The sequence below is a fragment of the Macaca nemestrina genome, chromosome 18, assembly GCF_043159975.1.
Source record: "Macaca nemestrina isolate mMacNem1 chromosome 18, mMacNem.hap1, whole genome shotgun sequence".
NCBI lineage: Eukaryota > Metazoa > Chordata > Mammalia > Primates > Cercopithecidae > Macaca > Macaca nemestrina.
The window spans coordinates 28,916,175-28,941,627 of record NC_092142.1 but is presented as its reverse complement, the minus strand read 5'-3'; the positions used below and the strand labels follow the sequence as shown (position 1 = coordinate 28,941,627).

At 51.1% G+C, this 25,453-nt stretch overlaps 1 protein-coding gene across 3 annotated transcripts; it reads right to left on the bottom strand.

Moving 5' to 3' along the window:
- Positions 1-1,378: 1,378 nt before the first annotated feature.
- On the bottom strand, positions 1,379-13,178 carry LOC105482946 (syntaxin 4). 3 transcript variants are annotated; one of them, XM_011743441.3, is made up of 11 exons: positions 12,901-13,024; positions 12,622-12,723; positions 12,411-12,510; positions 12,200-12,274; positions 11,696-11,766; positions 8,731-8,839; positions 8,575-8,651; positions 8,118-8,255; positions 7,111-7,221; positions 6,944-7,039; positions 1,379-4,457 (listed from the first exon to the last, which is right to left on the bottom strand). In XM_011743441.3, exons 1-10 carry the CDS (start codon positions 12,928-12,930, stop codon positions 6,959-6,961), a joined length of 894 nt encoding a protein of 297 aa, XP_011741743.1. In that variant the 5' UTR covers positions 12,931-13,024; the 3' UTR covers positions 1,379-4,457; positions 6,944-6,958. The 3 variants fall into 3 exon arrangements, with proteins under 3 accessions (XP_011741743.1, XP_011741742.1, XP_011741744.1); XM_011743440.2 differs by lacking the exon at positions 1,379-4,457 and adding an exon at positions 6,595-6,850 and having other exon boundaries at positions 12,901-13,178; XM_011743442.3 differs by lacking the exon at positions 1,379-4,457 and adding an exon at positions 6,595-6,850 and having other exon boundaries at positions 12,411-12,532; positions 12,901-13,017.
- Between the last annotated feature and the right edge of the window lie 12,275 nt (positions 13,179-25,453).

Here is a 25,453-nt window from a genome sequence, read left to right as displayed (position 1 = left end):
AGCCTGTAATCCCAGCACTTTCGGAGGCCGAGATGGGCGGATCACAAGGTCAGGAGATCGAGACCATCCTGGCTAACACAGTGAAACCCTGTCTCTACTAAAAAAAAAAAAAAAAAACAACAACAACAACAACAAAAAACTAGCCAGGCGAGTGGCAGGCGCCTGTAGTCCCAGCTACTTGGGAGGCTGAGGCAGGAGAATGGCGTGAATCCAGGAGGCGGAGCTTGCAGTGAGCCCCGATTGCGCCACTGCACTCCAGCCTGGGCGACAGAGCGAGACTCTGTCTCAAAAAAAAAAAAAAAAAAAAGAAATTTAAAAACCCTTGTGGCTCAAGTACTTTCTCAGTTGTATCTTTTACTGGTTAAAAATGTGGATCACTTGCCTCAAGTTTCTATATTCTCTTCCATTTCTGCTTAAAAACTGACCAATTAATTTCTGAGTCATCTCTTTCTTCCAGTAACTCCTCAAATGCATGCAACAGCAGCAACAGCATGCTACCAATATTCCCTTTCCCCAGTTCTTTACTTAAAGCCTAAAGCTCATTTGGTTATAAGCTTACAGTTTAACCAAACCCTTCACCATTGCATAACACATGTCACCATCTTTCCAACTTCCAATGACAGTTCCCTTACCAGCCACTGTCCAGCTCAACTTCAATGTCTCATAGTTTACATAGTTTAGTTTTTTTTTGTTTTTTTTTGTTTTTTTTTTTTTTTTTTTTTTGAGACAGAGGCTTGCTCTGTCGCCCAGGCTGGAGTGCAGTGGCTCAATGTTGGCTCACAGCAACCTCCGCATCTGAGGTTCAATCGATTCTCCAGCCTCAGCCTCCTGAGTAGCTGGGATTACAGGTGTGTGCCACCACTCCCGGCTAATTTTTGTATTTTTAGTGGAGACAGGGTTTCACCATGTTTGCCAGGCTGGTCTCAAAATCCTGACCTCAGGTGATCCACCCGCCTCGGCCTCCCAAAGTGCTGGGATTACAGGCATGAGCCACCGTGCCTGGCTGGGTTTTTTTTTTTTTTTTTTTTTTGAACCAGGCTGGAGTGCAGTGGCGCAATCTTGGCTCACTGCAACCTTTGCCACCTGGGCTCAAGTGATCCTCCCATCTCAGCCTCCCAAGTAGCTGGGACTACAGGCACATGCCACCACACCCGGCTAATTTTTAATATTTTATTTTTACTTTTTAATTTTTTGAGATGAAGTCTCACTCCATCATCCAGGCTGGAGTACAGTGGCGCAATCTTAGCTTACTGCAACCTCTGCCTCCTGGGTCCAAGTGATTCTCCTGCCTCAGCCTCTAGCTGGGATTACAGGCACCTATCACCATGCCTAGCTAATTTTTTTTTTTTTTTTTTTTTTTTTTTTGTATTTTTAGTAGAGACAGGGTTTTGTCATGTTGGCCAGGCTGGTTTCAAACTCTTAACCTTAGGTGACCCACCTGCCTTGGCCTCCCAAAATGCAGGGATTACAGGTGTGAGCCACCATGCCTGGCCTAGGCTTATTTTTTATTGTTGCAGCACACCATTTCTGGGTACTAATTCTGTAACAGTTTGTTTAAACATTTGGATGTGCTAACAAACAACCTCCATATATCAATGGCTCACAGCAAGAGAGATTTATTTCTTAAATTCCTTATCATTTTACAGGTAGGCTGTAGCCCAGCTTCACGTAATTGTCATTCTGGGTTGCAGGCTGAAAGAGAAGTCTAGATCTGGAAACTGCCAGGTTTATGAGCCTGAGCAGAGGGAGAAGAGATGGGAAACTGCTAGAGTACTCAATGGTGCCTAAAGCTTCTATGTGGAAGTGACACTTTACCTTTTTTTTTTTTTTTTTGAGATGGAGTTTCACTTTTTGTCCAGGCTGGAGAGCAATAGCATGATCTGGGTTCATGCAACCTCCGCCTTCCGGGGTTCAAATGATTCTCCTGCCTCAGCCTTCCTAGCAGCTGGAATTACAGGTCTGTGCCACCATGCCTGGCTAATTTTGTACTTTTAGTAGAGATAGGGTTTCACCATGTTGGCCAGACTGGTCTCGAACTCTTGACCTCAGGTGATCTACCTGCCTCATCCTCCCAAAGTGCTGGGATGACAGGTGTGAGCCACTGTGCCCGGTCAATACTTTGCCTTCCTACTCATATTCCACTGGCCAAAGCAAGTCCTATAGCCAAGCCTATTGTAAGCAGCGAATGAGCGTGTAATGCTCCTATATGGAGGGGCCCAGCAGGGAAGGTAAGTACATATCTGGAACGGAGATGTCAATCACTGGCCTAGTCCACTCCTCCTCCAGCACATACACACGCTCTGCTGCAGCATTTTGTACTATGTCACCTCCTGCATCCATCTTAGCCAAGGGTAAAGTCTTGACTCAAGGGCAAAGTCTTTTTTCTTTTCTTTTCTTTCTTTCTTTTTTTTTTTTTTTTGAGACAGGGTCTTACTCTGTTGTCCAGGCTGGAATGCAGTGGTACAATGTTGGCTCACTGTGGTTTCAATCCCAGGCCCAAGCAATCCTCCCACTTCAGCCTCCCAAGTTGCTGGGACCACAAGCATGCACCACTGGCATGCACCTGGCTAATTTTAATTTTTTTTTGAGAGGGAGTTTCGCTCTTGTTGCCCAGGTTGGACTGCAATGGGGCAATCTTGGCTCACTGCAACCTCCGCCTCCCGAGTTCAAGTGATTCTCTTGCCTCAGCCTCCCAAGTAGGATTACAGGCCTGCGCCACCATATCCAGCTAACTTTTTGTATTTAGTAGAGATGGGGTTTTACCATGTTGGTCAGGCTGGTCTCGAACTCCTGACATCAGATGATCCACCCGCCTCGGCCTCCCAAAGTGCTGGGATTACAGGCATGAGCCACTGCACCCAACCTAATTTTAATTTTTGTAGAGATAGGGTCTTGTTATATTTCCCTGGCTGGTCTTTAACTCCTGGGCTCAAGCAATACTCCTGCTTTGGCATTCCAAAGTATTGGGATTACAAATGCGAACCACAGTGCAAAGTCTTGAGTTAAGGGCAGACAATTTCTAGGCAAGTAAATGTAATCTGGCCTGGAGAGTAGACCAGACCGATTCCTTTTCTTGGGAACTTGAACCACAATAGATTGAATGAGTGAGCTGCAGCTGACAGGCTGTGATACAAGATGGACTTGGAAATGTCACATCTAACCAAGACCCTGTTGCCTAAAAGTTGGGCTGACAGCAGCAAAGCTAGGATTTCAATGCAAACCCTGCCCTTAGACCCTCACTCAGGGCAGTTTTCCAAAGGGAAGAGATGTCCACAGGGGAGCCCATGGAATCTCCAGTGCATGCATCCACCTGTTCGCTTGCCTACCAGGTCTGCTCCAAACTCACCTGCTCAAAGACCTTCTATGGGTCCTGACAGCCCACAGGAAAAGTTCAAAGGATTGAGCCTGGCATCCGAGGCCACTGCTATCAGGCCACCTTTTCCAGGAGGTTCTGGACGGCTTTCTGGGTAAACAGGGGAGCTGCTTTTCAGGGGTGGTGCTGTCCAGCATGGCTAAGAAGAGGCACACACTGCACATGGACCCCCGATGCACGTGGATCCCCGATGCATAGACAGTGCATGCCGAGAGACTCTATCAGATCCCAGTAAGCACCACAGATCTTGCAATTTTACTCTGAAGGCAGAGAGGTGAGAGAGTGGATGAAGGCAGCCAACGGGACAGGAGTTTGCTGGAGATGCAAGCAGAGAATCAGGGAAGTCCAGAGGCCCTAGGTCCAAATCAGCTTTGTACTGGGGCAGCATCCGCCCGGCCCCACAACTCCCATCGGGTGGACACACCTAGATCGCATCTGCACACTCTTGAGAAAGTGGAGCTCCTTCCTGTAAAGCCTACGAAACACTGGACCTGCTGGACCCTCCTCAGCCACACAGCCTTCCAGTGTCTTTTGGGGGTTCGATCCAGCCCCTTGCGATCTACAATCCAACCACTTCGGGGTATGTCTGTGCCTCGCCCTAAGGCCCCGCCCACACCTGCTTCCTAGACCTAAATGCCATTTGATGGGGCAGAGATCACTCTCCCAGGACCCTCCAGACTAATGCCCACGCTCTTCAGAGACAACACTTTGGTCCCGCTGGCCAATTGCCACCAAACCACGGCCTCGGCCACGCCCCATGCACAGCTTGCCCAATTGCGGGTGATCTCGCCCAATTGCGGGTGATCTCGGACAGGACAACCCGCACTCCAGGGCCACCGGGAGGCTCTGCGGGGCCGCCAGCCTCCATGGAGGCAGAGCAGTCGGGGGTCGGCCAGGCCCGGCCCTCGGGCCCAATTCCGCCCTCCTGCCCTTCCCCTAGCCCAGTCCAGGGCCTGGTCCAATGTGCATCAGCGAAGCCACATCCAGCGCTTCCACGAGGCGGTCTCCCATGCGTGGCAATGCGGGACTGAGCCCGCCAGACTGGGCAGCTAGGAGCAGCGGCAGCGGCAGCAACAGCAGGGGCCTGTAGGATTGAAAGTGGGATGGACTGGGCGGCTGCGACGCAGTCCCCAGACCTTGGAGGTCAGAGCTAGGCGCCACCCTACTGCAAACAGGCAGGAGCCAGGAGCCGGTTTACCCTTTAAAACTAGGTGTCAGGGAACAGGAGCCACGTCCACTCCAAAAATTAGGCATCAGGACTAGGAGCCCTTAGAAATTTAGTCAGGGCTGGCGGGGCGCGGTGGCTCACGCCTGTAATCCCAGCACTTTGGGAGGCCGAGGCAGGTGGATCACGAGGTCAGGAGATGGAGACCATCCTGGCTAACATGGTGAAATGTTCGTCTCTACCAAAAATACAAAAATACAAAAAATTAGCCGGGTGGTGGCGGACGCCTGTAGTCCCAGCTACTCGGGATGCTGAGGCAGGAGAATGGCGTGAACCCGGGAGGCGGAGCTTGCAGTGAGCTGAGACAGCGCCACTGCACTCCAGCCTAGGCGAAAGAGCAAGACTCCGTCTCAAAAAGAAAAAAAAAAAAGAAAAATTTAGTCAGGCTTGGATCTCAGGTACCTTATGGAAGAAATCAGGGGTCAGGCTTATCTGCTGCCACTTACTGCTTCAGCCAGGTATCCCTCAGCCACCAGGTGCACTGATCCAGGATCACCAGCTCTCTATGCTGCTGCTGATTATTATTATTATTATTATTTTTTTTTTTTTTTTTTGAGACGGAGTCTCGCTATGTCGCCCAGGGTGGAGTGCAGTGGCCGGATCTCAGCTCACTGCAAGCTCCGCCTCCCGGGTTTTTACGCCATTCTCCTGCCTCAGCCTCCCGAGTAGCCGGGACTACAGGCGCCCACCACCTCGCCCGGCTAGTTTTTTGTATTTTTTAGTAGAGACGGGGTTTCACTGTGTTATCCAGGATGGTCTCGAACTCCTGACCTCGTGATCCCCCCGTCTCGGCCTCCCAAAGTGCTGGGATTACAGGCTTGAGCCACCGCGCCCGGCCGATTATTATTTTTTTTTTTTTTCTTTTTTTTTGAGATGGGGTCTAACTGTCGCCCAGGCTGGAGTGCAGTGGCGCAATCTTGGCTCACTGCAAGCTCCACCTCCTGGGTTCACGCCATTCTCCTGCCTCAGCCTCCCGAGTAGCTGGGACTACAGGCGCCTGCCACTATGCCCAGCTAATTTTTTTGTATTTTTAGTAGAGATGGGGTTTCACCGTGTTAGCCAGGATGGTCTCGATCTCCTGACTTCGTGATCCGCCCGCCTCAGCCTCCCACAGTGGTGGGATTACAGGCACCCGGCCTATTATTGAGACAGGGTCTCACTCTGTCACCCAGGATGGAGTGCAGTGGGATGACCATGGCTCACTGCAGCCTTAATCTCCTGGGCTCAAGCGATCCTCCCACCTCAGCCTTTGGAGTAGTTGGGACGACAAACACTTACCATCACGCCTGGCTAATTTTTAAAATTATTATTCTCTAAAGAGAAAAGGTTGCACCATCCTGCCTAGGCTGGTCTCAAGCTCCTGGGCTCAAGAGATCCTCCTGCTTGAGCCTCCCAAAGTGCTGAGATTATTGGTGTGGGCCACCACGCCCTGCCTGAACTCTTATGTAAAAGATGATGCTTTTGTTGGTCACAGGGCCCAGCCTCCTGTGCTTTCTGCCTGGCAACCTCTTCCCCAGCTTCTCTCCATAACTAGATTCTCCCCACTTAACATTCCACTCCAATGTCATCCCTGCTGAAACCAGACCATCCCTGTCCACTGCATCCAAAGTGACAGCCTCAATTAGGCAGTTCTTCATGGTGCCTCTTCCTCTGGGCCACAAGAAGGCCCACTGATGCCCCCAACACACCGCCATCTCACCTGCATCCCAGCCTGGCCTGGTCAGCCTTATTTCCAAGACAGATACTCACAGTGGCATTTTCCCGGGGACAGTACTGAGCGAGGAGCTAGATGCAGGTGTTACCCCTCCCTGCCTACCCATTCCTATGGGGGTGCAGAAAGGCAGAGCCAGCCTGCTGTGGGCACAGCACCCATGGCAGTTTGACCTGAGCAGCCGGGGCTGGACCTGGCCCTGGCCCTGGGGACGTCCAGGAGGTAGGGAGGTTGGATGCCCGGAAGCCTTGGGCCAGCCCTTCCAGGAACACACGTGCACAGGACTTTCTATGCTCTTTTTTGTTTTTTAATTTTTTACAAAACTGTGTGTCCCGACCAATCAGGACAGTGCAGGCCTCCCCCAGGCACTGAGGCCTGAAGGAGGAGGCCACCATGAATGAGCAGCTGCCAACCCCAGAAGAACTGTCTGCCCTTCTGCATAGGGGCCAGTGTGAGGAAGGGGTCCAGCTGGAGGCTCTGCCCTGTCCCCCAGGCTGCTGGGAGAGAAGGCCAGGCCCTGGGTCCCTGGTGCTCCTAGTGCCTGTAAGGAAAGGAGGGAGAACAGGGTCTGAGGGAGAAGGGAGGGCTGGGGCCAGGGCTGGGGCAGGCCAGAGGGCAGCCCACAACATCTCACCAACAATGTGTGACATTATCCAACCACTGTGACGCCAATGATGACTGCTAGGAGGACGACGGTGATGGACACACAGATGACAATCAAGACTTTCTTCTGTGGGAGAGGAGGGGGTCAGGGAAGTCACACAGGGTGCCTGGGGCAGAGGCTGGGCCTGGGAGGCTCACCTTCCTCGCCTTCTTCTGGTTCTCCAGGGCTGTCTTGACGTGCTCCTGCCCGCGTTCCACGTAGTCCGCTGAGCTCAGGATGTTCTTCTCAATCCGATTGATCATCTCCCCCTGCTCAGAGGATGGGGTGATTCAGGGAGGTAAGGATGCCTTTGCCCACCCCACCCCAGATGACTGAAGAGCATTCCTGGCAGGAAAAAAAAGATTGCACTAACAAAGATAAGGGCAAGACTCGATCTGACAAAAGTTCAGGCTCCTTGGAGATGGCTTCCAGGTCCCTTCTATCATGTAGTCCCTTGTCCCCTGCTCGCTTATCCCATATGACCTCTATCTGCAGTGGTAGCTTGGAGCTAAGGACCTCAAATGGCTCATACCTTTCACAGATGGTGAACTGTGCCTTCACAAATCTGTCTGAATTTACCCATTCTTCCAGGCCTATCTACAGCTGCTGCAAAGCCCTCCCTATCCCTGCCTCCTCCTGGCACCACCAGCCTCAGGTCTCAGTACTCCTACTGAATGAGATCTCTTTCCTGTAAGTCTCAGCTGCAAAAGGGCACTGGTTGTAGCATGACTGAGGCCAGCTCCTCCAGGACAGGGCTGGAAGCTCAACTCAACTCACGCAACCAGGGCCAGGGGAACACCGCCCCCACCCCAGCCTTGTACAGATGTTAGGAGGCAGCCCCTCTAAGGCAACTCTGACTGAACCTCTGAGAGGTATCAGGGTGGATGCTGTTAGTGGAGGGGGAGCCAGGGCTGGGGCCAGACCTGGGCAGGCTCAAGTTTTGGAGAGAGGGCAGGGTGCTATGCAGAAGGGAGTGAGTATCTGGGTAGCAGCAGAGGCAGGCGCCATTCTCAGGGTACAGCTAAAGATAAGAATAAGCACCAATTTGGGGGGATGGCCAAACCTGGAAGACACAAAAGCCTCAGGGAGAGAATCTAAGGGTGGCAGGAGGCTGGCAGTTTGGACTGAGCCTGGTATCATGTCTGGGGCTGCGCGGGGCACTCACCTGCATCTCCACTTCAGAAGCCAGAAAAGTGAAGATATCGTGCAGCTCACGAATACTGCGTTCAAGCTGCTGGATCTCACTGTGCCGGGCCGAGATCTCATTTAAGGCCTGTCGAGTCACCTGTGTGTCCTTCAGGATCTAGGGGGTGGACAGGAGTGGGGCAACTGTTCACAGGGAGACCGACAGCAGGTCAGAAGCTCCTGTTGAACTTCTGGGGAGCCCTCAGCCTGGAATCTGATGGGTGACTCCAGGTTAGCTAATTAATTCCCTTAGGGGCCTCAGGGTCCCCTCAATCAGAAAGGGACATAGCAAGCGGAGTCCAGTGGCTCACACCTATAGTCCCAGCTACTCGGGAGGCTGAGACAGGAGGATCACCTGAGCCCAGGAGGTCAAGAACGGGATAGGAATCAGAGGAGATGGGAGGCACAGCAGAGAGGGGCTGGCTGTGGCCACTCACATTGGACACAAACACCTCGCTCTGCCCACTATCCAGCATCTGCTCCAGCTCCTCGTCAGACACCATCCCAGCATTGGCTGTGAAGGAAAAGGCCAGGCTCAGGGCTGGGTTGGGATTACCTGCCCCTGCAGGCCAGGCTGGGCACACACAACTCACTGATCTTCAGCTGCCTCCGGATCCGCTCCACGTTCTTCTCCCGGTATTCGGACTGCATTGAATTGCACTTGTTGATGAGCTCCACGAATTGCTGGGACAGGACCCCATGCTAAAGATGAAGAATATAGGCTGGGTGCCCCGGGAGGATCCTTGCCCGGTCTGGGCCTCGGCAATCCCATAGTAAAGTGAGCAAATAGCATGAGCTCTTATGCGGGGTCTGCCACCTTAACCACTTTGTGATGACCTTGACAGGCTCCCCCATTTCTCTTAGACAAAAAGCCAAAGCCCTTAGCAAGTCTATGTGGCCCTCCATGATCTTTTTTATTTTTATTTATTTATTATTTATTTTTTGAGACAGAGTTTCGTTCTTATTGCCCAGGCTGGAGTGCAGTGGCGCAATCTTGGTTCACCACAACCTTGGCCTCCTGGGTTCAAGCGATTCTCTTGCCTCAGCCTCCCAAGTAGCTGGGACTACAGATGAACATCACCATGCATGGTTAATTTTTGTATTTTTAGTAGAGATGGGGTTTCACCATGTTGGCCAGGATGGTCTCAATCTCTTGACCTCAGGTGATCCACCCACCTCAGCCTCCCAAAGTGCTGGGATTACAAGTGTGAGCCACTGCACCTGGCCTATTTTTATTTTTAATAGAGACAGGGTTGACCCGCACGGTGGCTCATGCTTGTAATCTCAGCACTTTGGGAGGCTGAGGTAGGCAGATCACCTGAGGTCGGAGTTCAAGACCAGCCTGGCCAACATGGTGAAACCCCATCTCTACTAAAAATACAAAAATTAACTGGGTGCAGTGGTGGGTGCCTGTAGTCCCAGCTACTTGGGAGGCTGAAGCAGGAGAATGGCTTGAACTCAGGAGGCGGAGGCTGCAGTAAGCAGAGATGGCACCACTGCACTCCAGCCTGGGTGACAGAGTGAGACCTTGTCTCAAAAAAAAAAAACAGAGAGAGATGGGGTCTCGCAATGTTGCCCAGGCTGGTCTCAAACGCCTGGGCTCAACCAATCCTCCCACCTCAGCCTCCAAAGTGCTGGGATCACAGGTGTGAGCCAAGGTGCACGGCCAGCCCTCTCTGATCTTGCTTCCTCTTACTGTTCCCTCCCTCTGCCCATCCACATTGGTCTCCTTACAGCCCTCCCTAGACAAAGCACACTCTCAGCTTAAACCTTTGCATTCACTTCTCATTCTACCTAGAATGCCCATTCCCCGCAAACACCTTTAAGTCTTTTGTTCAGATGTCACCTTCTGAATGAAGCTTCCTCCACTTGCTTTCAACTGCAACACTACCCTCCTCCAGCATGCTCAGTCCCTCTTCCCCTGCTCTTTTTTCCTTAATGCTTATTATGTTCTAAATAATTCACTTATTTATTATGGTGATTGTCTACACCAGAAGGGAAGTTCCATGAGGATAGGGATCATTGATTCACTGCTGTACCCTAAACAGTTCCAAAAAGGTCTGGCACACAGTAGGCAGCCAATATGTAACTGCTGAATGCTTGCTGAATGCCAACCTTGCTGCCTACACCACAGTTCCTATGCCTAGAGATGAACATGCTGCCTGGGTGAAACAGGTGCAACAGGCCCACATGGGCCCTCGACCACTCATGCCAATCACCACCACAGGCTTCCCCAGAAACACTGGCTCTGGGGCATCTGCTCTGCCTTGCCCCTTCTCCTGAGACCTTAAATATGCTCATTCCTTGGAGTTCCTTTTCCAGAGATACATCTGCTCTCCTGGTTCCAGCTGCACCCTTCCAAGATGCCCAAGCTGTTTCATCTTCAATCTGGGGTCCTTGCTGAGCCCTGGGCTCAACTACTCCAACCCTGACCTCTTGGTATCCTCCTCACTGGGGACACAAAGAGGGCCAGTCAGATCACTGCAAATCTCCTTACTAAGATATCACCCCAGGGGCCGTGCACGGTGGCTCATGCCTGTAATCATAGCACTTTGGGAGGCCAAAGCAGGTGGATCACTTGAGGACTTGAGGTGAGGAGTTCAAGACCAGCCTGGCCAACATGGTGAAACCTCATTTCTACCAAAAATATAAAAAACTAGCCAGGTGTGGTGGTGTACGCCTGTAATCCCAGCTACTTGTGAGGCTGAGGGAGGATTATCGCTTGAAGGAGGTGGAGGTTGCAGTCAGCCAAGACTGTGCCACTGTACTCTAGCCTGGGCGACAGAGAGAGACTCCATCTCAAAAAAAAAATAATAATTTTTTAAAAAAAGATATTACACCAGGGGAGTTCCTCTTCAGTGTCGCCCCAGGGAAGTTCCACTTCCTGACTTCTTGAATTCCACCTGTGGGACTAAGGATGTCCCTGTCACACAGATAGCAAACCTGCCAGTCAATTTGTGACTTCTCACTCTCCTTCCCTGGGCAGCGCCATTAGCCACCAGATCCCACGTGAGTAATGTCTTTATCCCCTATTGAACCCTAACTCCTCATGTTGACTCCTAGAAAACACGTGTCCCAGCTGGGCGCAGTGGCTCACGCCTGTAATTCCAGCACTTTGGGAGGCCAAGGCAGGAGGGTCACCTGAGGTCAGGAGTTCGAGACCAGCCTGGCCAACATGGGGAAACCCCGTCTCTACTAAAAATACAAAAATTAACTCGGCATGGTGGTGTCCGCCTGTAATCCCAGCTATTCAGGAGGCTGAGGCAAAAAGAAAAGAAAACGTGTCCCACAGTCAAGCCTAGGTCTTGTCTGGGGTCAATAAGTAACTTCTTATTGAATGGAAGAAAATAAAGCAGGGTGTTATAACCGGACTGAGCATCAGGAGACCTGGTTTCCTGACCTTGAGCAAGTTCTTTCTCTCTCTGAGCTCAGGTTCCCCACTTGGAAAAATCATCCAATTGGACTCCATGACATCTACAGGCCCTTCCTTCATACATCTGTCATCTAATACTTCATGAAACATTTGCTGAAATGTCATTTCTGAGAAAAAAAACCCACCTGGGTTTTTCTCATTCTTGTGTTGATGGAGTTATAGTTCTCATCAGCTTCCTCCTTCTGGGGCTCTATGGCTGTGGGAAGACACAGGGGTATTGGGGGTACTTGTCTCCATAGGATTTTTAGGGAAATATAATTTATCATAAAATGACTAAGGCTGAGCCTCCAAGAGGAGAAAGTAAGTTTATTTTTCTTTGCATTACATCACTTGAGTTCCCGTAGGAATGCAGAGGCCACCTAACAAAACCCCATCTCCCTGCCCAAAGAATGCCCAGTGGGCAGTGATAACTGTGTAAATAAATGGTTTCATTGTAAATAAAAGAACCTGAGAGACTGCCTTGTGCTGTGGAGAGTACAATGGCCTGGAGGCCAGGAGACAGAGATGCTAGAACCAGGCCTGCTGTGTGACCTGGATATATCACTGGCTTCTCTGGGCCACACACTCCCCAGATATACCAACAGGGCAGGATCAGAGGGAAGGATCTGCCTGAGGTCCCAGTAGCTCACCCTTCAGCTGCAGGCGGATCTCCCTCCCCAGCTGTTTGATCTCGTCGCGCAGGTTCTGCAGCTCCTGCTTCATGCCTGAATAAGAGAAGGCCACGACTCCCAAACAGCAGCCCCCACCTCAACAAACCACCCTGGCCACCACCTGCGTGGAACTACAACCCCCACAATCCCTGGGGCGGAGCATGCGCTATGCAGCCGGGGTTTCACTCACTCTCCTCAGGAAGGGGCGTGGCCAGGATGGTGACCTGCTGTTTCTCCAACTCCTGGACTTTATTCCCCAGCTTGACAATAGTCTGCCGAATTGTCCGGACCTGGGGAGGGTGACCGAGAGGGCTGAAAGAGATATGGGGTACTCCAGACCACGCTGCTCCTCGGGTCCTCCTACCCCCTCGCGAATCCAGGCCAAGACTCCATCCCCTTACCTTCTGGAAGAACTCCTCGTCCGGGCTCCCCAGCCGTGCCGTGCCCGGGTGCACCACCAGCGCGACTCGCTCCTTGTCCTCTTCGTCCGAGCTGTCATCCCCCTGCCAGGCCCGGAGTCATTGGCACCACTGTTTCGCTGCGGCTGTCACCCGGCAGGACCCACAGGCTTCCGGGACTTTCCTTCCTGGCCATCAGCCACCCCTCCCTACCCCGAAGACCAGGAGTCCTGCGTTCCAGTTCGTCCGCGCGCCCCCATCCCCGCTGCCCTGGCGTCTCACCTGCCTCAGCTCGTGGGTCCTGTCCCGCATGGCGGCCTGAGCTCTCCCTCCCCGGCGTCAGACCGGGAGGCCGGCAAACTTGGAATACCCGTACCCCACTCACACTCTGACGCTCCCCTCCCTCCCCCTGTGGACCCCAACACCCCCACGAGCCACCAGAGCCTCCGTCCCTTGCACCGCCCACAGTCAATGGGAAGGCGCCGACCCCGGGGACCCCCCAAGGTTCCACAGGTTGGAATTCCCTTTTCTTCCCCCCTCCAGCTCCCGCAGCCTCAGCCCCGCCCCTCCGTGATAAATTCGGGGCATGCGCATATGGTCGCGTCTCTTCCTCGCCCGAGGCGCGGAAGGTGGAGTCGGAAGTTGTTGCGCCCCGAGCGGAAGCGGAGCTGCGTGGACGCGAGAACTGGCTACCGTCACCGGAACCGTTGCATCTTCCAACGGAAATCTGGTTGCCAAAAGGGGTAGGAATACGTCATTTGTACGTAATCTGAGGCACCCGCATCTCACATCACCCCATGGTGCCCCCACCGCGTCACGTGACCAACCCGGTCCCAAACTCGTGGACCGCAGAATGTGACGCTGTGACTGTCACGTGTCCCGGCTCTGTCAGCGCCGTCTCTGGGACGCTGTTTTCATCACGACGTCCCCGGCACTCCGACCACCGAACGACGCCCACACGGCCCCCGCGAGGTGGGGAGGGGCGCGCCCACCACTCCCAGAGGCCTTTCGAGGCAGTGGGTGGTAGGACCCTTGCTGACTTCGCCTTTATTGCTTTCGGGTCCAGGGGCGTGGGCGGACTGACGACTTAGCATTTGGGGCTGTCAGCATCATGGGACCTTGAAAATCGGGAAATAATAGGATCCGAGTCGTCAGCGTCAGAAAATTGCAGGGTTGTGTGGGCAGGGAATTTAGGGGTGGGAAGTGACCTCAGCCAAGGCAGAAACCTCTTCTTCCGCATCCTCCTGGCGCAGCCTCTGACAGGTGGGCAGCCAGCCGGCGCCCTCCTTGAACACTACAGCCCGGCTGCACTCACCACCTTGTGGGCTGTCAGACCATGTCAGGGCAACTCAGGCTAAGAAAAGTGTCTCTGCACGCTGCCTTCCCTGCCACTCACACCCCCCAGACCCTGCCTTGCATCTGAGGCAGGTAATGACTTTGTTCTTAACTGAATCTGGGGAGTTCCTAGCTCAGTACCAAGCACATTACGGGCCCTCTGTAAATACTTGTGGACAGAATCTTAGCCTTTCATGTATCTGAGGATGAAGACCCTGGTTCCTTGGCCTTCTTTAGGCTTCAGTCTTTCTGACTGTGACACTTCTCTAATCCTGGCTATCGAGATATTCACTCATTTTTTATTTTTAAAAATTTTTACAAGATGGGGTCTCACTATGTTGTCCAAGCTGGTCTCTAACTCCTGGGCTCAAGCAATCCTCCTGCCTCAGCCTCCCAAACTGCTGGGATTACAGGCATGCACCACCATGCACAGAACATTCATTTAATGGATATTTTTGGGCACATACTATGGGCCAAACACTGTTCTAGGGCTGGAGATACATCAAGGACTAATAGATAAAAATTCCTGCACTCGTGGAACTTAAATTCTCTAGAAGGAGTCCCCAAGGTCATTTAGTAAGTCTCAGCATAGCTGGGAATGAATAACGGGTCTCCTGGACCCCAGGGCTCTGTCCAGGAAGCTTCTGTGAAGGTACAAGCAAGGAAAGGAATGGACCCTTTCTGCTATGCCCTGGTCAGGAAACCTAGATTCCTGGGACTGGGTTGCTATGGACTTCTGGAAGTTGCTTCCTGTCTCTTAAGTGTCGATCTCCCTCTGCACAGTGGGTAACTTGGGGGGATGGGGAGATCACCTTTATGGGTATGGGCTGCTCTAAACTTCAGTGATGATGAGGTTGGAAACTGTCAAGTGCTGTCTGATTCTATGTGAGGATTTTTGGCTCTTCTCTTCCTGTTAAAACCCAGCTCTAGCAGGGTGCGGTGGCCTATGCCTGCAATCCCAGCACTTTGGGAGGCAGAGGCAGGCAGATCACCTGAGGCCAGGAGTTGGAGACCAGCCTGGCCAACATGGCGAAACCCCATCTCTACAAACGTACAAAAATTAGCCAGGCATGATGGCAGGTGCCTGTAATCTCAGCTACTTGGGAGGCTCAGACAGGAGGATTGCTTGAACCCGGGAGGCAGAGGTTGCAGTGAGCTGAGATCACGCCATTGCACTCCAGCCTAGGCGACAGAGTAAGACTCCATCTCAAAAAAACAAAACAAAACAAAACACAAAACCCAGCTAGTAGGAGAGTGGTTCTCTGATCAACCCACAGAGGGAATGCAGGGTTTTTCAGGAAGCCTCCCCTGGAGACGGTGAGGAAAGATTCCCTGCTCCCGGGTCTTCCATGGCAGCCTCTGCCTCTTCAGTCACTGCTGCTTGCCTCCCGCATCTTTTGTCCCCTACCACCCGACCCCCTTCCCCCTCCTACTCTGTGTCTCTGAGTGGCACATGGTGGAAGGGCTCTTGGACCCCTGACTCATAGTCCTGCATGGGATCTTAAATAATGCATTACTCCTCTCTGGGACTCAATTTCCCCATTTGACGGCTTGGTCCTATAATTTCTGCCTTGCCTAAGGTAGGACTTGGACAGTATCTAGTGAGGTTAAGAAGGATGTGGAAGGGGCTGGAAAACTGTCGAGCCTCCCCTCTGGGCTTTTTTTCTTTTTTCTTTTTTCTTTTTTTTTTTTTTTTTTTGAGGTTGAGTCTGGTTCTGTCACCCAGGCTGGAGTGCAATGGTGTGCTGTCAGATTCAGTCAATCCTCCTGCCTCAGCTTCCCAAGTAGCTGGTACTATAGGCATGCACCAGCATGCCTGGCTAATTTTTGTATATTTTTTTGGTAGAGACTGGGTTTCGCCGTGTTGGCCAGGCTGGTCTCAAACCCCTGGGCTCAGTCGATCCACCCACCTTGGCCTCCCAAAGTGCTGGGATTACAGGTGTGAGCCACCGTGCCCAGCCTCTCTGAGCTTTTAGTACTGTGGGTTCCAGCATCTTCTGGGCCCCCGGTCCCATCTGCCTCTTTGTTTCTCAGCATCTTGATGGCATGCCGTCTTGATCCACTAAACTTCTCAGGATTATAATATTCATTATTTCATTTGTGGTCTCTGGATGAGATTGCAGGGTTTTGGAATGGTGACTTAAGGTCACAGGAAGCTGGACTCCAAGCCTTGTGGTGGTATGTGGAGAGGAAAGAGGCCATTTAGAGAGATTGGCGCTGGGGATGGAGCTCTCCAGAGCTGAGCCCTTTGTTCCTCTCAGGCCCTCTGAGCAGCCTTGAAGTGGATATTAACTATCTTAGGCTGGGTGCAGTGGCTTATGCCTGTGATCTTAGCACTTTAGGAGGCCAAGGTGGGTAGATCACTTGAGGCCAGGAGTTCGAGACCAGCCTGGGCAACATAGCATCTGTCTCTACAAAAAAATCTTCTTTTAATTACCCAGGTGCACTGGCGCTCTCCTGTAGTCCTAGCTACTCAGGAGGCTGAGGCAGGAGGATCACTTAAGTCCATGAGGTCAAGGGTACAGTCAGCAGTGATCTTGCCACTGCATTCCAGCCTGGGTGACAGAGTGAGATCCTGTATCAAAAAAAAAAAAAATAGGGTGGGTGCAGTGGCTTACGCCTGTAATCCCAGCACTTTGGGAGGCCAAGGCAGGAGAATCCTTTGAGCCCAGGAGTTGAGACCAGCCTGGGCAACATGCCAAGACCTCATCTCTGGGTTTTTTTTTTGTCGTGGTTGTTGTTGTTTGTTTTGAGACATAGTCTCGCTCTGTCTCCCAGGCTGGACTGCAGTGGCATGATCTCAGCTCACTGCAGCCTTTGCCTCCTGAGTTCAAACAATTCTTACTCAGCCTTCCGAGTAGCTGGGATTACAGGTACACACCACCACACCTGGCTAATTTTTGTATTTTTAGCAGAGATGGGGTTTCACCATATTGGCCAGGCTGGTCTTGAACTCCTGACCTCGTGATCCTCCCACCTTGTGATCTGCCTGCCTCAGCCTCCCGAAGTGCTGGGATTACAGGCATGAGCCACTGTGCCTGGCCTAAGACCTCATCTCTAATTAGATTTTTTTTAATTAAAAATAAATAAATAGAAATAAAAATAAAGTTTAAAAAAGTATATTGGGCTGGGTGCTGTGGCTCACGCCTGTAATCCCAGCACTTTGGGAGGCCAAGGCGGGTGAATCACAAGGTCAGGAAATCGAGACCATCCTGGTTAACACAGTGAAACCCCGTCTCTACTAAAAATACAAAAATTAGCCGGGCGTGGTGCCGGGCACGTATAGTCCCAGCTACTTGGGAGGCTGAGGCAGGAGAATGGCATGAACCCGGGAGGCAGAGTTTGCAGTGAGCGCAGATAGTGCCACTGCACTCCAGCCTGGGCGACAGAGTGAGACTCCGTCTCAAAAAAAAAAAAAAAAAAAATATATATATATATATATATATATATATATATATGGTCTTGCGTGTGTGTGTGGTGAGCGTGTATATTTGCTCCAGACTGTGCAGCTGTTGGGTGGAGGGGGGGGTGTGTTTTTTTAACATCCACACTATGATCCAAGGAAAATACCAGCTGGGGTGGCTTCCCGTGTTCCACCCACCCTTGGGGGCTTGCTGCCACCTATTGCTTTGGACTGTCTTGGAGGAGGAGTGGGTGGACTGCCTGCCCCACTAAGCCTTCTCCCGCCCCTGTCACAGGGCCTCTCCCACACCTGCTAGGTTGGAGACGACTGCTGGAGAGATTATTGATCCTATCTGGCTCTACCTGGTCCTGAGGCTTGGCAATTTGTCTTGTCCCCTCTACCTGTGGGTCCAGACCTACCTACATGGGAGCCAGATGACCTGGGTTGGAATCCCAGCCCATTCACCCACTGTAATAACTCTAGGAGGCAAGTTATGTAACCTTTCTATACCTCAGTTCTCATTTTTTTTTGGTGGTTGTTTTTTGTTTGTTTGTTTGTTTGTTTTGTTTTTTTGAGATGGAGTCTGGCTCTGTCGCCCAGGCTGGAGTGCAGTGGCCGGATCTCAGCTCACTGCAAGCTCCGCCTCCCGGGTTTACACCATTCTCCTTCCTCAGCCTCCCGAGTAGCTGGGACTACAGGCGCCCGCCACCTCGCTTGGCTAGTTTTTTTGTATTTTTTAGTAGAGACGGGGTTTCACCGTGTTCGCCAGGATGGTCTCAATCTCCTGACCTCGTGATCCGCCCGTCTCGGCCTCCCAAAGTGCTGGGATTACAGGCTTGAGCCACCGCGCCCGGCCTGTTATTGTTTTTTGAGACAGAGTCTCTCCAGGTCACCCAGGCCGGAGTGCAGTGGTGTGATTTTGGCTCACCGCAACCTCCACCTCCCGGGTTCAGGTGATTCTCCTGCCTCAGCTTCCCGAGTAGTTGGGATTACAGGTGCCCACCACCAAGCTGGGTAATTTTGTATTTTTAGTAGAGGTGGGGTTTCTCTATGTTGGTCAGGCTGGTCTCGAACACCTGACCTCAGGTGATCCACCCGCCTTGGCCTCCCAGAATGCTGGGATTATAGGCGTGAGCCACCGTGCCCGGCCCTCACTGAGGCTGGCAGATCACCTGAGGTCCAGGGTTCAAGACCAGCCTGACCAACATGGAGAACCCCCGTCTCTACTAAAAATACAAAATTAGCTGGGCGTGGTGGCACATGACTGTAATCCCACCTACTTGAGAGGCTGAGGCAGGAGAATCACCTGAACCCAGGAGGCAGAAGTTGCAGTGAGCCAAGACTGCACCATTGCACGCTGGGGGCAACAAGAGCGAAACTCTGTCTCAAAGAAAACGAAACAGAAAAATCCGAATAATAATAGTACCATACTCATAGGATTGCTGTAAAGATGAAGTGATATTTGTAAAGCAAACGGAACAGCACCTGGTGTGGAATGTCAGTGCTTCCTGCTGTTGTATGACGGCGATGATTGTTACTCGGAATCTTTCAGCAGCTCCAGTGTCTCTGCTAGAGGGTCCATGTTGCTGCCTATCTGGGGACTTCCTTCCCCTCTCCATCTCCTGGGTCCCATTGTGCACCAGGGCCGAGACTATCACCCTTGCCAGCTCATGCCCCTCTCTTGTGTCTCCACTTGGAGCTGACATACCATATATTTTGCTAATTTATTTACATATTGGGCTGGGCGTGGTTGCTCACACCTGTAATCTCAGCACTTTGGGAGGCCAAGGCAGGAGGATGCTTGAGCTCAGGAGTTTGAGACCAATCTGGACAACATAGTGAGACCCCATCTCTACAAAATAAAAAATAAGGCTGGGCACGGTGGCTCACACCTGTAATCCCAGCACTTTGGGAGGCTGAGGTGGGCAGATCACCTGAGGTCAGGAGTTTGAGATGAGCCTGGCCAACATGGCGAAACCCTGTCTCTACTAAAAATACAAAAATTAGCTGGGTGTGGTGGCACACGCCTATAATCCCAGCTACTGGGGAGGCTGAGGCAAGAGAATTGCTTCAACCTGGAAGGCAGAGGTTGTCGTGAGCCAAGATCATGCCACTGCACTACAGCCTGGGAGACAGAATGAGACTCTGTCTCAAAACATAAGTAAATAAATAAAAAAATAATAAAATAAAATATTAGCTGGGTGTGGTGGCGTGCATCTGTAGTTCCAGTTACTTGGGAGGCTGGGACAGGAGGATTGCTTGAGGCCAGTAGTTAAAGGCTGCAGTGAGCTATTGTGCCAGTGCACTCCATCCTGGGTGACAGAGTGGGACCCTGTCTCAGAATTTTTTTTTTTTTTTCGAGATGGAGTCTTGCTCTGTTGCCCAGGCTGGAGTGCAGTGGCCGGATCTCAGCTCACTGCAAGCTCCGCCTCCGGGGTTTACACCATTCTCCTGCCTCAGCCTCCCGAGTAGCTGGGACTACAGGCGCCTGCCACCTGGCCCAGCTAGTTTTTTGTATTTTTTAGTAGAGACGGGATTTCACTGTGTTAGCCAGGATGGTCTCGATCTCTTGACCTCATGATCCGCCCATCTTGGCCTCCCAAAGTGCTGGGATTACAGGCTTGAGCCATCGCGCCAGGCCAAAAAAAATTTTTTAATAGAAAATAAAGGCCAGGCATGGTGGCTTACCTCTGTAATCCAAGCATTTTGGGAGACCGAGGTGGGCAGATCACCTGACATCAGGAGTTCGAGACCAGCCTGGCCAACATGGCGAAACCCCGTCTATACTAAAAATAAAAATATTGGCTAGGCATGGTGGCTCACACCTATGATTTTAGCACTTTGGGAGGCCAAGGTGAGTGGATTGCCTGAGCTCAGGAGTTTGAGACTAGCCTGGGCAACACGGTGAATCCCCGTCTCTACTAAAATATAAAAAAATTAGCCAGATGTGGTGGTGTGCACCTGTAATCCCAGCTACTCGGGAGGCTGAGGCAGGAGAATCGCTTGAACCCGTGAGGCAGAGGTTGCAGTGAGCCGAAATCATGCCATTGCTCTCCAGCTTGGGCAACAGAATGAGACTCCATCTCAAAAAAAAAAAAAAAAAAGTATTGTTTGTTATCACCACTCCCCTGTCAACTAGAATGTAAGCTCCATAGGACAAGGGTTTTTACCTGCCTTACCCCCTGCTGCGCCCCCAGCACCTACAACAGAGCCTGGTACACAGTAGCTACTTGACAAATATTTACAAATGAATGAAATTATTTCTTATTCAATATTTATAAAGCACTTTATAAATATTAACTCATTTAATCTCATAACAGTTTTATGAGAGAGGTACTATTACTGTCCTCATTTTATAGAGGAAGGAGTGGAGGCACAGAGAAGTTGAGGAACTTGCCTGAGGTTACACAGCCAGTAAAGGATACAGCCGGGATTTTAACCCAGATGCTGGAGCTCCGCAGTTGGTATCCTTTTGTTGTTATTGATATTGAGACAGGGTCATGCTCTGTCGCCCAGGCTGGAGTTCAGTGGTGCAAAATTATGCCTCACTGAAGCCTTGAATTCCTGGGCTCAAGGGATCCTTTCACCTCGGCTGGGACCATAGACGAGTGCCACTATGTCTGGCTAATTGTTTTATTTTTTTGTACAAACGGGGTCTCATTATGTTGTCCAGGCTGGTTTCAAACTCCTGGCCTCAAGCAGTCCTCCCACCTGGGATTCCCAAAGTACTGGGATTACAGGCTTGAGCCACCACTCCTGGCCCATACAGTTTGTACTCCTAACCACTGCACTGTGGTCTTAGGGAAATACCAACTCGGGTGGCTCCCTGTGTTCCACCCAACCTTGGGGACTTGGTGCCACCTATTGGTATCCTGCTTCAGACTGTCTGGGGGAAGAGGGGCAGACTTGTACCCACTGAGCCTCCCCCTGCCCCAGTCTCAGGTCTCTCCTACACCACTGGGTTGGGGCTGACTGCGGCGAGGTTATTGGTCCTCCCCCTTCTCCCTATGAGCTGTGTCCCAAGCAGCCAAAGATATCCACACATGACTCAAGTAAGGGCTGCAGTTCACCCTGCAGACATCTCTGAGGCTGTTTCTGTGGCAAGCCCCAAGGGCCACGGAGACGATGTGCCCCCATAGCTCGCTCCCCATGGGCATGTTTTGGGCTTAAACTTGACCACTCCCTAGAGTTTCATCTGAGACCCTCTCTTCCTCAAACTATTTACATACTCTTGTGGCTTTGAATAACCATATGCTAGCCTCCAAGTCCCTATCTCCAGCCCCAACTTTCTCCTAACTCTAGACCCTTGAATCTACCTGCCTCCTGGAGGTCCCACAGACATTTTAAGCTGAAAGTGTCCCAGACAGGAAGCACTGTCTCCTGCTGAGAACCTCCTGAGCCAGCCATTCTTCCTCCTGTTTCCCATCCACGTGGATGACACTGTCATAATTTTACAGTTGGGTCACCCATGTCATCATTTTGGCCCTGAACTTTTTTTTTTTTTTTTGAGACGGAGTCTCGCTCTGTCACCCAGGCTGGAGTGCAGTGGCGTAATCTTAGCTCACTGTAAGCTCCACCTTCCGGGTTCATGCCATTCTCCTGCCTCAGCCTCCCAGGTAGCTGGGACTACAGGCGCCCGCCACCACGCCCGGCTAATTCTTTGTATTTTTAGTAGAGACGGGGTTTCATTGTGTTAGCCAGGATGGTCTCAATCTCCTGACCTCATGATCTGCCCGCCTTGGCCTCCCAAAGTGCTGGGATTACAAGTCTGAGCCACCGCGCCCGGTCCAAGACAGAGTATTGCTCTTGTTTCCCAGGCTGGAGTGCAGTGGTGCAATCTCGGCTCACCGCAACCTCCGCCTCCTGGGTTCAAGCAATTCTCCTGCCTCAGCCTCCTGAGTAGCTGGGATTACAGGCATGCACCACTACGCCTGGCTAGTTTTGTATTTTTTAGTAGAGACAGGATTTCTCCACATTGGTGAGGCTGGTCTCAAACTCCCGACCTCAGGTGATCAGCCCACCTCGGCCTCCCACAGTGCTAGGATTACAGCCATGAGCCACCGCACCTAGCCCTATTCCTTTTGTTGTTGTTGTTGAAGAAACAGAGTTTCGCTCTTGTTGCCCAGGCTGGAGTGCAATGGTGCAATCTTGCCTCACTACAACTTCTGCCTTCCAGGTTCAAGAAATTCTCCTGCCTCAGCCTCCTGAGTAGCTGGGAATACAGACACAGGCGCACCCCACCACTCCCGGCTAATTTTTGTATTTTTAGTAGAGACAGCATTTCACTATGTTGCCAAGGCTGGTCTCAAACTCCTGGCCTCAGATGATCCACCCACCTTGGCCTCCCAAAGTGCTGGGATTACAGGCGTCAGCCACTGCACCCAGCCTGCCCAGGCTTTATTCTAAAGGTGATGGATCATGAAATTTGTTTGGATAAACTCTATTAAAATGCTAGAAGAGGCCGGGCATGGTGGTTTGTGCCTGTAATCCCAACACTTTGGGAGGCCGAGGTGGGTGGATCATTTGAGGTCAGAAGTTCGAGACCAGCTTGGCCAACATAGTGAAATCCCACCTCTACTAAAAGGAGTAGTACTCCTTTACTAAGTGGAGTGCACTGGCACAAAAATTAGCCGGGCTTGGTGGCACACACGTGTAGTCCCAGCTACTCAGGAGACTGAGGCAGGAGAATCACTTGAACCCAGTAGATGGAGGTTGCAGTGAGCCGAGATCGAACCACTGCACTCCAGCCTGGGTGACAGAGCGAGACTCTGTCTCAAAAATAAATAAATAAATAAATAAATAAATAAATAAATAAAACACTAGAAGAAAATATGGTCAAAATCTTTTATAACTTTTGGAGTGAGGAAGGCCCAACTCCAACTCAGAATTCAGAAACTGGAGAAGAAAAGATTAATACCTTTGTCTACATACAACAATTCTGCATGGCAAAAAACATTGTAAGTAAAATCAAAAGACAAATAACTATTCAGGTGCAGTGGCTCATGCCTATAGTCCCAGCACTATGAGAGGTCGAGGTGGGAAGATCACTTGAGGCCAGGAGTTGGAGACCAGCCTAGGCAACATGTTGAAACCCCATCTGTACTAAAAATACAAAAAATAGCTGGGTATGGTAGTGAACACCTGTAACCCCAGCTACTCGGGAGGCTGAGGCACAAGAATCGCTTGAACTGTGGAGGCAGAGGCTGTAGGGAGCTGAGATCATGCCACTGCACTCCTGCCTGGGCGACAGAGCAAGACCCACTGTCTTGGGGGGAAAAAAAAGCCAAAAAACTGGGGAAAATAGTTGCAGTTCTTATCACATACAAAGGTCTAATCTCCCTACTATTTAAAGAGCTCTCATATATTGATAAAGACCGGTAGTTCAATAAAAAATGGGCGAAGAACATGACAGTTCACAAGACCAATAAGGCCTTAGACACATACACAGATGTAAGTCTGGCAAAACACTTTTGGCAAGATTGTGGGGAGATGGGTCCTTTCATCCATTCTTGGTGGGAATGGAAAATGATACAAGCCAGAAAGTGTTTATCAAAATTACAAATGCATTTATATTTTGTTTTGTTCTTGTTGTTTTGAGCAGAGTCTCACTCTTTAACCCAGGTGGGAGTACGGTGGTGCAATCACAGCTCACTACAACCTTGATCTCCTGGGCCTAGGTGACCCTCTTGCCTCAGCCTCCTGAGTAGCTGGGACCATAAGCACACACCACCACACCGAGCTAATTTTAAAAATTATTTGCGGTGGCTCAAGCCTGTAATCCCAGCACTTTGGGAGGCCGAGACGGGTGGATCACAAGGTCAGGAGATCGAGACCATCCTGGCTAACACGGTGAAACCCCGTCTCTACTAAAAAATACAAAAAACTAGCCGGGCGAGGTGGCGGGCGCCTGTAGTCCCAGCTACTTGGGAGGCTGAGGAAGGAGAATGACGTGAACCAGGGAGGCGGAGCTTGCAGTGAGCTGAGATCCGGCCACTGCACTCCAGCCTGGGCGACAGAGCCAGACTCCATCTCAAAAAAAAAAAAAAAAAAAAAAAAATTGTAGAGACAGGGTCTCACTATGTTGTCCAGGCTGGTCTCAAACTCAAGCGATCCCCCTGCCTCAGCCTCCTAAAGTGCTGGGATGACAGGCACGGGCCACTTCGCCCAACTGTGTTTACACTTTGTTTTTCATTTTTGTTTTTTTTGTTTTTGTTTTTGTTTTGAGACAGAATTTCACTCTTGTTGCCCAGGCTGGAGTGCAATGGTGCAGTCTCGGCTCACCGCAACCTCTGCCTCAGCCTCCTGAGTAGCTGGGATTACAGCCATGAGCCACCATGCCTGGCTAATTTTGGATTTTTAGTAGAGACGGGGTTTCTCCATGTTGGTCAGACTGGTCTCAAACTCCCAACATCAGGTGATCTGCCCCCCTCGGCCTCCCAAAGTGCTGGGATTACAGGCGTGAGCCACTGCACCCGGCAAGCATTTACACTTTGAACCAGTCATCTTCTGAAAATCTATCTGAAAGAGATTTCCTTTTGTCAGTTAGCTACTCTTGCATAAAAAACCACTCCCAAACCTTGAGTTTTCTTACTGAGATAAACAACGATGTATTGTTTCTCCACATTCTGAGAGGGGCTGGGTGGCTTGTATTATGTAAGTGGCTGCAGTCAGCTGGCACCGTGGCTGGGGCTAGATGGCCCAAGATGGCCTCACTCACCTGTTGTCTGCTATTTTAGCTCTGAGACTAGGTTGGCGGGAACAGTTGAGCCACTCCCAGCATGTTACATTCCATCCTGGGTTTCTTCTTAGCATAGTGGCCTCAGGGTTCCAGGAAAGTGAAAGTGGAAGCAGTAACGAAATCTTGAGTCCTTGCTCAGAATTTGGACATGACTTCTACCACATTCTGTTACCCAAACCAAGTTGCAAGTCCACACCAACTTCAAAGATTGGGGAAATAGAATTTTAATTCAACACGTCTGTGCATGTATGAAATGACCCATCCATCCAATGTAATTCACCCAGTATTGTTTGCAGTAATCATAACTTGCCCATCAGCAGGTACAGAGCTGTCAAAAAGAATTAGAAACTTCATTTTGC

Excerpts from the sequence above, each read along its gene's own strand:
- LOC105482946 (XM_011743440.2), bottom strand. The coding sequence starts at position 12,930 with ATGCGGGACAGGACCCACGAGCTGAGGCAG. Across the intron at positions 8,840-11,695 it reads CAAGAATGAGAAAAACCCAG|CATGGGGTCCTGTCCCAGCA; the intron begins GTGGGTTTTTTT and ends CTTCATCTTTAG. Across the intron at positions 8,256-8,574 it reads GCGAGGTGTTTGTGTCCAAT|ATCCTGAAGGACACACAGGT; the intron begins GTGAGTGGCCAC and ends TCCACCCCCTAG.